This window comes from Anopheles moucheti, chromosome 3 (assembly GCF_943734755.1).
Source record: "Anopheles moucheti chromosome 3, idAnoMoucSN_F20_07, whole genome shotgun sequence".
NCBI classification, from domain to species: domain Eukaryota; kingdom Metazoa; phylum Arthropoda; class Insecta; order Diptera; family Culicidae; genus Anopheles; species Anopheles moucheti.
This window is the reverse complement of record NC_069141.1, coordinates 53,688,522-53,701,463: the sequence shown is the minus strand read 5'-3', so window position 1 is coordinate 53,701,463 and position 12,942 is coordinate 53,688,522. Positions and strand designations below refer to the sequence as shown.

Sequence of the window (12,942 nt, the reverse complement as noted above, 5' to 3'; positions counted from 1 at the left end):
TTGTGTTGAAAGACTACCTCCATGATTACGGTCATTATGATAACGGTTGATTTCTGTGGTGAGCTTCTACTTATTGAACTATTTCAACAATAGATTATGTTTTAAGCATTATTTGATCCATTAGGTGCAGAGCCACGAGAGTTGACAAAATACTGACAAATTTTTCCATTTTTTTAGATTTACGATACCAGGAGAGCATGTTTTTCAAGTGGTGACATCTTCTTTCCCCCTCTTCCCCCTTCTCCCTTCATCGCTCACTTCTCGGCGCTTCCCGATGATAGTTGCAAATCCCAAGTGCTAGTGAGATGGACGAAATGGGAAGTATCCCTTATCTCTCTCGCTCAAACTTTTCATCGACTGGTACGAATATCCATCCAAAACCAGCTGTTTTCAGATTTCCGATACCAGGAGAGCATGTTTTTCAAGAGGTGGAATAAATTTGCGCTGCAGGTGAAATAACCTGCAGCGTGGAATAAATTTGCCCATCAATATTGCATTGCGTACTATCAAACCCGTGAGAGTGTTCACTAGTTTAAGAAAAATGGATGAAACGGAGAGCATCCTTCATTTCGCTCAAACTTTCCATGGGCTGGTACGAAATTCCACACAAAACTCGCTGTTTTCAGATTCCCGATACCAGGAAAGCTTCAACGGAAGAGGTAGCACCTTGTACAGTAATTTTGCTCGAAAACCGCCTAAAGGTATGCAATGTTTAATCACTAACTTTCCCGTTGGTCGTGAAAAATTTCTTCGAAAACACTATTTTTCCCGTTGGTCGTGAAAAATTTCTTCGAAAACCGCCGAAAGGTATGCAATTTTTAGACACTAACTTTCCCGTTGGTCGTGAGAAATTTCTTCGAAAACTACCAGTTTTCGAATGTATAGTACCAGGAGAGCATGCACGGAAGAGGTAGCACCTGGTAATTTTGCCCGCCTAAAGATATGCAATGTTTAAACACTAACTTTCCATACAAACCAGCTGTTTTCAGATTTCCGATACCAGGAGAGCATGTTTTTCAAGAGGTAACACCTGGTACCAGCAGAGCAAGATGGCGCCCAACAATTCATGAAAAGTTTCATGAAATTATTTCATGAAATATTTCATGAAACATTTCATGAAATAGCCGACGGGAAGTTTGAGCGAGTAGAAGGAAGCTTTCCGTTTCAACCTTCTTCCTTACACTAGCGGTCGTTCTCACGGGTTTAATAGTATGCAATGCAATAGTAATGGGCAAATTTGTCTATCTATTTAGACAGCTGCGGGAAAATAAATTAAAATAATCTAAATATGACAGGCCTAAACCTCTTTAGGTTGTAGTTTCACTTAAGAAACAGATTGAGTTTTTACGTTTCTAAGAGGAAATACCGATTATTACAAAAACGAAGGCTTGGCTAGATGAACTTAAACTGTAGCCTACAGAGCTTTGATTTTGATCCATCAGGTACTGCAACGTCGCTCCCGTAGGTTGTTTATCACCTAATAGTTCAAAAAAGAATACAAATTGCAACATTTCAACAGCAACAACAAAACAAACCCACGTCGTATGTGAACCTGCAATAGATGGACAATATTATTTATGACTTCACTGCTGCCTTCCTTCATCGGCAGGACAGTAGTAATAGCCCTGATAAATTCTCTACTCTTTTCAAACACATGTCAAACAATTGGTGCCGAGTAATGTCGAGTGCTCAAACCAAAAAAAAGAGGCCTCCGCACGTGTACAGTCAGTACCCCATTTACATAATAAACCCATTTCGCCTTTGCCTGGCCACGCCGTGCAAATGCAAATCGCCCGGAATATTTATGCCGCTACGCAACATTTGCAGCCATAGTATGTTGCACGCTGGTGTTCTAAACCGCTTTAAAAGTAACCTAACCGGCGGGCGTTGACTACATTGCAACCGACGAGCTGCGCGAATAAATCTCTCACCAGTGCGTGTGCTGTTTTGTTTTGTAATTTTTGTGCTTTTTTATGCTGCCATTATTTAAATCTTCCCAGTCCTATGTCCAAAACCCCGTCCCACAAACTGTCACACATACACAGCCACGCACAACAACCCAATCAACACTGCTCAGATCCTGTTTTTGGTTGCCTTCATTGTTTGCATCTCTTATTTTTTCCCCTTCCGGATCGTTCCGGATCTTTTTTTTTTACAGAGTATGGACGTACCTGCAGCGATATCGGTTGTCTGTCCAGCCAGGTGTGCGTGATGGCTTACGAGTCGTGCTCCATTGGGCAACGCGAGGGTAACGAATGTGGCCGTTACCCGACCTGCAAAAAGAACACGGATCCCAGTCTCAGTGCCGGCCAGAGCGGTAAATGCAATTTCCTTTCATATCTTGTAGCCTCTAGTACCGACGTTTACTTCCAATCTTACCAGCCCTTGGTGTGAATCTACCTACTTGCGTAGCATACAGAGCGAATATTTTTGGCGAGGCTCTTGGATTAATAGTCTTTGAGTTTGGACCTTTTTTTTTGCGAAATCTGCAAACAGAAACGTTTGGACAAGCAAGCGAAAGAACAGGAAAACATCGGGAACTCTCTATTTGTTGCATGATGTATGGGGTAATATTGGTGAATCGTGATGTGTTGGTGGAAATATTGGGAACTTTCTCATTGAAGATTGCATCTTCGAAACGGAGCGATGTAAAGCATGAAATGCATTCCTCCACACCGCGAAAATCTTACAACGGGAAGCATTTTGGTTCGTCCGAGTGGTCGGAATATGTTAAGACATCTTTAACCATGAGTCCCCCTTACACAAACCCCTCAACAAAATGGCTCCTTTAAGAATCCCTCCATCATACCTCGCGCTGCTAATGCCATCCTGCTAGCCTGTTCCGCAAATCATTGAATTTTCGCGAACTTCACCCCCCATTTACAGGCGTGCTCAGTCTCAATCCGGCCCCGGAAAACACCAAGGTGGTCGGCAGCAAGGATCCCATCTACCCGAACATGCCGATCGATCCGAACTACATCTTTGGCAGCGTACAGACGACGCGATCGCCGTTCTTCAGCAGCTACCCGCAACCCGGTGCGGGCAGTCCGGCCGTCTTCCAGCCGCTCTATCCGCCACTCAACCAGCCCCCCGTCATCCCGCAGGCCCCGTTCAACTTTGGCGCGTCACCGCACAACCCCTTCTATCCGCACCCGAACCCAAACCCCACCTCGACCGAACCGAGCCTCTGGAATCAGTTTCTCTACAACAAGCAGCCGGAAAAGCGGCCACGTAATGGTGGCGCGCGGGTCGGCGGTGGTGCACCGAGCCCACTGTTGTTCACACTGTTCACTGCCCTGTCCACTGTCCCGTTCCTTGGGATCCTTTCCGGTATCCGCTGGCGGCTGTCAAGCAGCAGTCTAAGCGGTTCCTTATAATTCCTTCCCCCAAGACGAACTCCGTTTATGGTTTTGTCCACATTTGTGTCCTTCCGTTTTTGGGTTTCAACGTATCCGTTTCCACCCATTACTAACTTCATCTTGTGAATAACCGTGGTTTTAAGCGATGGGATATGAGAGTTATTGAACGCCATTAGTTGTACCGTTTTTCCAGTGCATAATTTTTGTACATTTTCTAATAAATGATCAACCGGTTCTAATCACATCTAAAAAGCAATGAAAAACACACGCAAAAAAAAGAGCTAACAACTTATCGAACCCTAGGATTGACAAAAGGAAAGCAAACATAAATTAAACAAACAAAAAAAATAGCACACCACAGCAACAGTGAACGGAGGTTGTTCCACAAATGGAAGGACTACGTTCAGTTCATTATCAGCGTTTAATAGTGTATTAAACTGAACTGGTAATGAACGGACAGCAGACCGAGAGCGTAACGAGAAGTATGGCCAAAATTATGTGTTAGCAATCAACGAACGAGCTCTGTTTTAGCAGGACGCTTTATTGAACCGAAAGGAAAAGCGAACCGAAAGCGTTGTCTAGTAAAGTTAAAGTTGTAAAAAAAACACACACATACAAAAACCCAAACACCCCCAGTCCTTCACTGCATCTTTAACAAAACAGTTGAGCAACGCACACCGAATCAATCTGCAAAATGTATTCGTATTTGGAGTGAAAGCGAAAGGAGGGACAGATTTTGATGCAATCGTTACTTTGCGCTGAGCAAACCAAACTGAACTAAACCACGTAGAGAAGGTGCTGCACGTTTGGCTAAATCTCACACTAAACCGTTACATAGCCACACATAAACATATGTTGCAGCCACAACCAATCGTACCATAAAAAGAAAAACAAACAAACACACCAATGCAGATATGAAGTAGTAAATGAAAAGTAAATATAGATTTATTAACTAACGACAGTAACAACACTGATGGTTAAGGGTAAAACCGGAAAGGGATAAACTATAGATTTAAGAAACTCAATTTTACACTCAAACAACAACAAGAAACCGAACAAAAGCAATGGTGAACAAGACAATGTGAAGAGTAGAAACGAAAGAAAACAAAGAAAAGATATATAAAAAAAAACAGCTAACAAATCTTCCACTAAATTATGACAGCGACAGTTCAAATTGCCGAACATATTCAAAAACACTTCACAGAGATAAATACCACTTAGCACAGATGCGCATACCAGTTGGCCGACCACCAGTAAAAACACACACACACAAAACAAAGCAAACAAATCGTGACTAACATTAAAGGATTACAGGAAAACTTTAAATACATTTTACAAGGTAATGTTTAAACCGAAGCAAAGAAATCACCACACGAAACCAATCTACTAGCAAGACAGTTGAACACAATGGAGAAGCTAATAAAGAAGGTAAAGGGAAAGAAAGAGATATGTGAACCAGAGTACGAAACAACGAAGGTGAAACAGAACATAGAACAAAAGAGTAGTAGAATGAATGCGCAGCCTTATACCTGATCCTTAAGGCGACACGAAGCAATCGTAAAGACATACAACGACGAAATGAATGTGGCAGAATGTATGTGTATAGTGAAATGGTTCGGCAAACAGCAGAACCTCCAAATAATCGCTGATACTGGCAGCATGTTTCTCGTGGAGAAACATAAGCAAAGAATTAAGCGAAACAATTCTTGTGCAGTGGACGAAGAAAGAAAGAGACGACGAGCATGAAAAAAAAATTCTTTAAGAAAGAGTATTCGCGAAACAGTGCGAGAACGAAGATGGAATCGCATCCAGTGCGGTATTAAAGCTAGAACGGGGCAAAGCCCTAACACCAGAATACTAATGCTAAGGGATGTATGTAAAGGAGTGAGCTAGAGAGAGATACAGAGAGAGAGAGAATGTTAAGAATGAACAAAAACAGAGAGAAACAAGTAAAACAAACTGATTTCAAATTTGGCCTGATAGCGAACAGTGGTTTGAAAATGTGCAGCACAACCTCGAGCTCGAGCCCGATCGGTACCAAAAGCGAAGGGCAAACGTATCCGGAGTAGGTCAAGTGCTTTGTCGAGGGAGTGTACACCACACACACACACACACAATGGCGCATAGCTAGCCAGCGGACATAATCCCTGCTGCAGCTGCCCCGATAGGAAAGGATAGCCTTCCTGGAAATCAAAATCCAAACCCACCCTGGTACGCTTCCTAGCACGGATGACATAATGCTGTAAAGCTCGCCGTGTAAACACGGTGAATTAAGTTAGTAACCGGCGAGACGGGATAAGCTTCGGGAGCTAGGAAGCTACCAGCTGACGTTAGGCAATGGCGTGGCGTTTATCGTTATGAGTGTTTGGTTTTTGCAGTTAATCTGGTGCAGTACATAGGATTGATGAGTTGAATTGCAAAGTTTTCCTTTTGTATAATTTGTTTCGTTTACCTTTTTAGTACAATTGTTTACTACGAAGCAAGTGCACGAGGTTTGTGGAACTTTTGGGATATGTTTTTACTCATTGTTGAATGATTTAAAGTTTCAAGTTGGTCAATAACATTTTAAAAGGTTTTCGATATATTGTAATAATACTTACAGTCATTAAATGATTTATATGACAAATTAACTCCCTCTCGAAAAGCAACATCCGCCGAGCATTGCCATTGCCTTTCGCTTCTGATCACCAACCGGCTCGAGCTCGAGCACGTGACACAACTGTATCCCCGTACACCCGTCTGGCAACGATCATGTAAATAAATCCTACACGCAACAATTGCGAAAAATGTGAAAATATTAGAGAAACGTATCGATGCGAATGTTTTGTCTTTCATTTCATGGTAGATAGAAGATAACCTTACGATGTTGGATATTCTAATACAAAAAGGGGGGAAATCCTGCTTGAGCTTTATTGTTAGTGATCATGTTTAGAGTAAGATTGGTTTCTAACATATTCTATCAAGTTAATTGTTGGTTGAAACATTAATTTTGCTCATTTTGAAATTTTATTCGTCGAAATCGTAATGTTTACCTCATTTCTTTAACATCCCCCCACCCCCCAATGCAATGTCATATCCAATGACAGATGATCATGTGACAGTAACTCAATGCATGCTTAATTGGAAACGAATACGATTGGATGAAAAAAGATCATTTTAACATTTTATGATCAAATTAGCATTTGTAAGTTTTCTGTTGCTATCGATGTAGCCTTTGGTCGCTTTCTGTTCATTCCTTGCTTTAGTTTCTGTTTTGCGTACATGTCCCCTAAACGTGACCTCCCACCCCCCCTCGTGCTGGTTCAAGGTACTGACTGACACCATCCATCCATCCCTTTTTGTATCCCTGTGCTACTTACTGCTTTTGTTGTGCGTATTATCAATTTTTATTTTTACTTTATTTTAAATGCCTCTCGATAACCCAACTGCTTCCATCGATCGACAGCGGGAGTTAGCAACGTGTACAACAACGGACCCAAACCATCCGCTCCGGCTGGAGGTCCCGGAAATGGTAACGACGACGATGTGCTCGGTACGCTGGGTCTGAATCCTGGCAATCCTTACGGTCAGCGACCTACGCCACCACCTGCACGTCCACCCCCATCCGGTTCCTCGCTGTACCCATCACTGCCCACGGATAACAACCCCGGCAACCGTTACGGTGGCAACAATGGTGGAGGCGGTTACAGTGGCGGCGGTGCCGGTGGTTCTTACAACAGAGGTGGTGGTGCTGGTGGCAGTTCCTCGTACGGTGGCGGCAGCGGCGGTCAGTTTGATGGTGCGGGAGGAAACATCGTCGTGCCCACGCGTAAACCGGCCGAGCCCGCTTCCAATGGTGGATTTTTCGGTGGCATCCTTAACGGAGTGCAAAATGCCGTCTCGAACGCGGTCAAGCAGCAGATCGGCACCTACATCAATCAGCGGTTGGGCATTGGACCGGCTGCGGGTGGTGCTGCTGGTGGCGCTGGCGGTGGTGCCGGAGGTCTTGGTGGACTCTTCGATGCGCGCAATCTGATCGACAACAAGCGCTTCGGTGGCTTATTTTCGGAGAACACACCAGCCGGAAGTGGTGGTACCGGTTCGGGACAAGTTTCGGGTCGAACTTCCGCCGGTCCAGGCGGCTACCCGGTAACCGTTGATCAGCGCACGTCGGCCAGCAACTACAACCAGCAGTATGCTGCCGCACAACCGTCTCAAGCGGCGTATCCGCAAAGCTACGGTAACTACAACGCGGCCAGTGCTGCACGTGCTCGTTCCACGGAGCGTCCCGGATATGGATGGAACCTGAACTAGAGTGCATACTGCGCAAAGAACGTGAATCCCATAAGTGGTCACAACATAAAATACTCCCCACAATGCACAGGCGTGCCCTAGTTGCCTTATAATAATCACCACCTGAATAATATTCTCTGCACAATCAAGCAATACACCATCATCGCACCGTTGACGTATCTCTCTGCCGATCGTAGCGCCCTCTATCGTACAGCGCACAGCAGTTGTTGCTGTTGTGATTTGTTGCTCGCAGCGGACGAATGATGATGAGGAAGAAGGCGTTTTTTAAACATTGTTTTTGTGTTTGCTTTGTGTTGTATGTTTACAACTCGGGTGCATATTATGTATTGTCTAACACCGTAGCAAAACGCTTTGTGACTAATAAAGCCAATACTCAAAGAGTACTATTCGAATTGATTTGTTTTAATGTTTTCGTTGGCACGTACTGAATTCTAGTTGAGAACGATGAGTTGGCGGTAAGTTTAGAGCAATCACAGGGATATAACACTCTGTAGTTATTAAAATATATTTAATTTTATTTTCTCTTTAAATATCTAAAATTAATCAAAATGTATGACAAGCGTTTCTTTGAGAATGTCTTTTGATTGGCTCAAATGAATTGAATGTCTCAAATGGTTTATTTAGATCCAAAATAACTTTATTTTCTCGCTTTTCAAGTGTGCTTTCCCTTTTGCATTAGCATTCACCATTTCTGTTTCATTTTAGTGTTTTTAATTGATTTAGATCGCTCTCGAAATGGAGGCGCCTGGTACTTTGTAGAAAATTCAGTGGCTGAAGATCAAATATGTAATTATAGAAATTAGAATTTCGTCGTTTAAATGCTTTAAGATGATTACAGCTAGTGTCTTTTCACAGTTTTAAAATTATATAAATATTTTCTTTTTCGTGACTCCGATGGAGGCGCATGGTACTTCATGTAAAACTGAAAATGGTAAAAAACAAAGTTTGCATTTCACTATTCTTTATGCATCATGCAATAGAAATTTCGTATCAATACGGCTTAAATTAAGAAAATATCGAAATTCAGTTCTACAGCTTGATCGATCTAATCGATCGTTGCTGAAAAGAATTCGATTAGGAATCTTCCATATTGATCGTTTTCCGATCGTTTCTGGTAAATAAATATGTCACTGTCCGCGCACCGGACAGCAAGTAACAGAAAACTCTCGTACCGTGACGTTGAAGTAACGGAAAACTTTTCTATTGCAGCATCGTACAAAAAACTTTGCACAATTTGCCGAACATTTGTTCACCGAAAGGAGAATGCCTGTGGAAAATGGACCTGAAAGATGGATAGGGAAAATTGAAAACAACGAAGGGTTCGGGTGTGTCGGTGCAGAATAAAATATAACAAAACAAAAAACTTTGACCTCCCACACACTGCTGCAACTCCTATCGACATGCAGTAGGAACCGTGCTGTACTTATGCACATTTTTCCACGCATCCAGCGCTTCGTTGCACCCGGTATGGGGGTTTGGTTATTCATGTGCAAATAAATACTTTTTCCATGCAATGCCCAGACCTGAGGCATGGAAAACCCACACACACACAAGCACACACACACACAGGCAAACAATATTCCATTTTGTTTCGTGAGAACTATTTGTCTACCGGAGTTTTCCATCATAGTTTTGCCCCTGTTCTACAGCTCCTACATCCATATTTTGTGCCATCCCGTCAACTTAATCGAAAATTGTCTGCTAGAATTAATTAAAAGTTTTTTGATTGCAATGCCGCCGCCCATTGGCTTGGGTGACTGGGTGGCTGGGTGGCAAAAGGTACAAAAGCTCCCGCCAGGCAGGATCGCGAAGGGGTGGAAATATTTCGACCGGAAACGGTCGAAGCATTGTTTGACGCGAAACCTACCAGTCCCGGTTGGGAGGAGTGCTTTATGATGTTGTCCCTGTTCTCGAACCACTGACCACCATTGGGTGGCGTAACATAACTATGCTTTTCATTAAACTTTGCATCTTAAGCTAGCGAATTCTTTTCTTTCCCCCGGGCGAATGGAAGGTTGGAATGCGGAAAAGCTGTACTTTCAATGTTCTCGTCCACTTTATTTCCACCCAACGATGGTGGGAGGTTCCGCCAGGTCAGGTAAGTGAAGCTTCGCTTTGCTTCCTCATGCTTCCATGCGAAATGCTTGCATTCCCTTGCTGTCGCTAAAACAAAACAAAAACATGCAGAAGTTGATGAAGATGGAAAGTTACATCGTGCCGCAACATCGTACACGCGAGGAAAAATGGTTTCCCATTTTCCGACGGTGAAAAATAGCACTAAAAAACGGCTACTGCTAATGGCCAAGGCGTTCCCGGCGTGTCCGTGTTTCGATGGTAGGTGTGCAGGTTGTGCTATGGTTTTTTGCTACAAAAAAAAATGAAATAACGACAAGCAAACCGGACCGGATGCAACTTTGACCCACCGTGTAAAGTTAGTGGTGGTAGAAGTTGCTACAACATAGTAGACAACATTTACTGTACTTTCAGATGGAGTGCAAAAACCGACGTGCGAGCTTCATTTGCCTCATTAAACAGTTTAAATTTATTTAGAAAATTTATAACACACGACGGATGAAAAGTAGTCTATTGTTTAAATACTGTAAATCTTCAAACAACTCACAAATACATACAAATACGTTCGTTCGTTCAATCACTTGCTACAATTCGCTTGCATAGTCTAAAATCAATATATCAACAACTATTTGACTATCGCTATGCGTAGTACTATTCCAGTAGAGGGCGCTGCAGTGATCATAACTAAAGCAGTAAACAAGTTGAAAGTAATTTACTTGAATTCTGTTAAAGTCCATGATTCGTGTATCATCTGAGAGTGTTTAACATTAATAGCACGGCAACTGATTTGATCGTTAAGCGTTAAAATCGTTTTAGCTGGTTCTTGTCAAGAAAATAAAATAAAATAATAACTAGAGCACCTAAGTTTGTAAGTACATTTAGTAAAAGAGGAAAAGTTGTATGTCACATAACAAATCATAAGTCTTTAATATGGCATATGGCTATAACGAGCAAAAAAGAAGAACATCAGGTGTTGCCAATCAATAATACAAAATTACTATTTTTCCTAAGGTGCTTCAAATAAAAAAGACAGAGGCGTTTGGAATCGATTGAAGTAAAGCAAATTCAACACATTGGGATCAGATGGCCATCCTGTGAAAAGAACACAGCATACTGAGATATTACCATACAATTTCGTTTTAATTTTGCAGCATGAATTCGCCTACTTCGCCACTTTTACATCCCATTCACCTCAAATCATCCGCTCAGAGTTTCGATTTGGGTCTAAAACATATCTGACGCCCTCTACCGGAATAGATCGAAGGTATTAATTAGAAAATGACGCATCCTTTTACCATCATTCTTTGGATCAAGGATAAGCATTTTTCTAATCTTTAGTTCTTCTTTTTCGTAGCAATAATAAGTCAACATCTATTACACGAACACTTTGTGAGCATTAGAAAAAAATAAGGAATATGTGGGAATGTATGCATCTACTATTAAAATTAAACATTAATTTAGTTACCCCATTGCTTTCGGCGTCCCCAAAAAATGGCGACACAAATGGCGTAAAACTCAAAGAAGGTTGAATACTTTCATTTAGCTGTTTTATACATTTATCATTTACTTAAGTGTATTATTCTATAGAGATTAACACACAAATTTTGAGAGTTAAGAGCGGAAATTGATTTTTTTTCTCACATAGAAAAAAACACTCAACAATACCACGCAGAGCGCTTATTTAACCCACAAAAAAAACCCTCCCATTATTAAACGCTAATTTAACGAGATTGTTTTTCTTTTCGGCCATTTTTCCTCAACAACAACATTAACCGGCAACGAACAATGCGGACAAAGCGTGCGACGAGATACGGCAACGACGACGGCCATAAATAATCCACCACATTTTCTACTATCCCACAGCCCAATCTTTTGGTAGTTGGATGTTGATTTTAAATTTCTCAACCTACCATGTTGTGTTACCAGGAAACCCCTTTTTCCGTACCCTTTGGTGTTTTCTTTTCCTTACACATGACATACATAACACACACGCACATCGTAGCAACCAGCGATGGTACGAGGTTTGTGAATAATTAGAAAACATTTTTCACCCTCCCAAAGCACAATGCACATCCTTACCGAACAGTAAAGTATCACAAACATTTGAAGGAGCTCTGGGTTTTGTTTTTTTTTTTTTTCGTGCATAATGACCCAAAAACGACCCGTTAACTACACGTTTGGGTTCAAGCCTCGACCAACCCGGGTCCATCGGGCACTTAATCATGTTGAGGGTTGAGTGAAAGAAAAAACAACCCCTACACCATGTTTATGCTTCGCGGAATTGGCCCTCTGCACGGCTGGACAGCACAACAAGAAACGCCACTTAGCGGCACATTCTCGGGTGTTTCCATCCTTAAGGATTTAATTTGTCTTTTTACCAGTTCTTTGTTTTCTCTTCCTTCATCTTGATGTAATGCAGAGAGCCTTGTAACGGTGGTTTCTTGCTGTAACGCTCTCTACGCCCTGTAACCATTCAATGCGAACGCAGGGCCGACGCATTTACCGTAACCGCAGGTCCGAAAGATTTCATCGATGGTGCAGAAAATGTGTTCGTGTGTGGAACATTAAACATATTACACGAGAACGGCTCTAACGACGATACGGTTCTTTCAGGCAACGCAACACTCACATGCCTGCTCGTGGCCTGCAACAACACGGCTGCAAAACACAAAACAAACACCAAACCATTTCATTTGCCTTTCGACATTTTGTTTCTCCTCCTTTTTGCACACGTCCTCGAACCGTGTCGGGTGGGTGGGTGGTTGGGTGGTGGAATTGTTGGCAAAATTTAACCGCAATGCTGACATGCTTTTCAAATGCAAATTACCATGTTTAGGGTGGGGCTGCGAGTAGGAAGGGCAAAAAAAAAGTCAAATACTCACCATACCACCAACACATCCGGGTGGTGGGGAATATAATCCTACTTCCTGCTTGCTGGAGGGAGAGTGTGAACCAAACGAAGTTTCTTCTTTTCGATGCTCGGCACGGCAATCAAACTTCCCTTTTTACCCTTACCGTGACACAGCCACGGAGGTGGTTCTTCGGGTGGCCGGAACATATTATACTGAAACAGACACGGCTTGCGAGCGTGAAGGAATAATAAAAGAAGAAATGAAAGTTTTCTACCGTTAAGGGTTTTCTATTTCAACTACTTACGGTCTAATGAGAGCATTGTGGTGGGAGCGACATCAGAAGAAGAGTGACGGACGTGGTGGTA

At 42.4% G+C, this 12,942-nt stretch overlaps 1 protein-coding gene across 1 annotated transcript in view; it reads left to right on the top strand.

Annotated features, from left to right (window-relative positions):
- The window catches only part of LOC128300163 (keratin, type I cytoskeletal 9-like), a 73,987-nt gene extending 65,950 nt beyond the window's left edge, over positions 1-8,037 (top strand). The window contains exons 4-5 of the mRNA XM_053036132.1: positions 2,159-2,317; positions 6,805-8,037. Of these exons, the coding sequence (XP_052892092.1) occupies positions 2,159-2,317; positions 6,805-7,652 (1,007 nt within the window). The 3' untranslated portion in view covers positions 7,653-8,037. The remainder of the gene's footprint in view (positions 1-2,158; positions 2,318-6,804) is intronic.
- Positions 8,038-12,942: the final 4,905 nt, after the last annotated feature.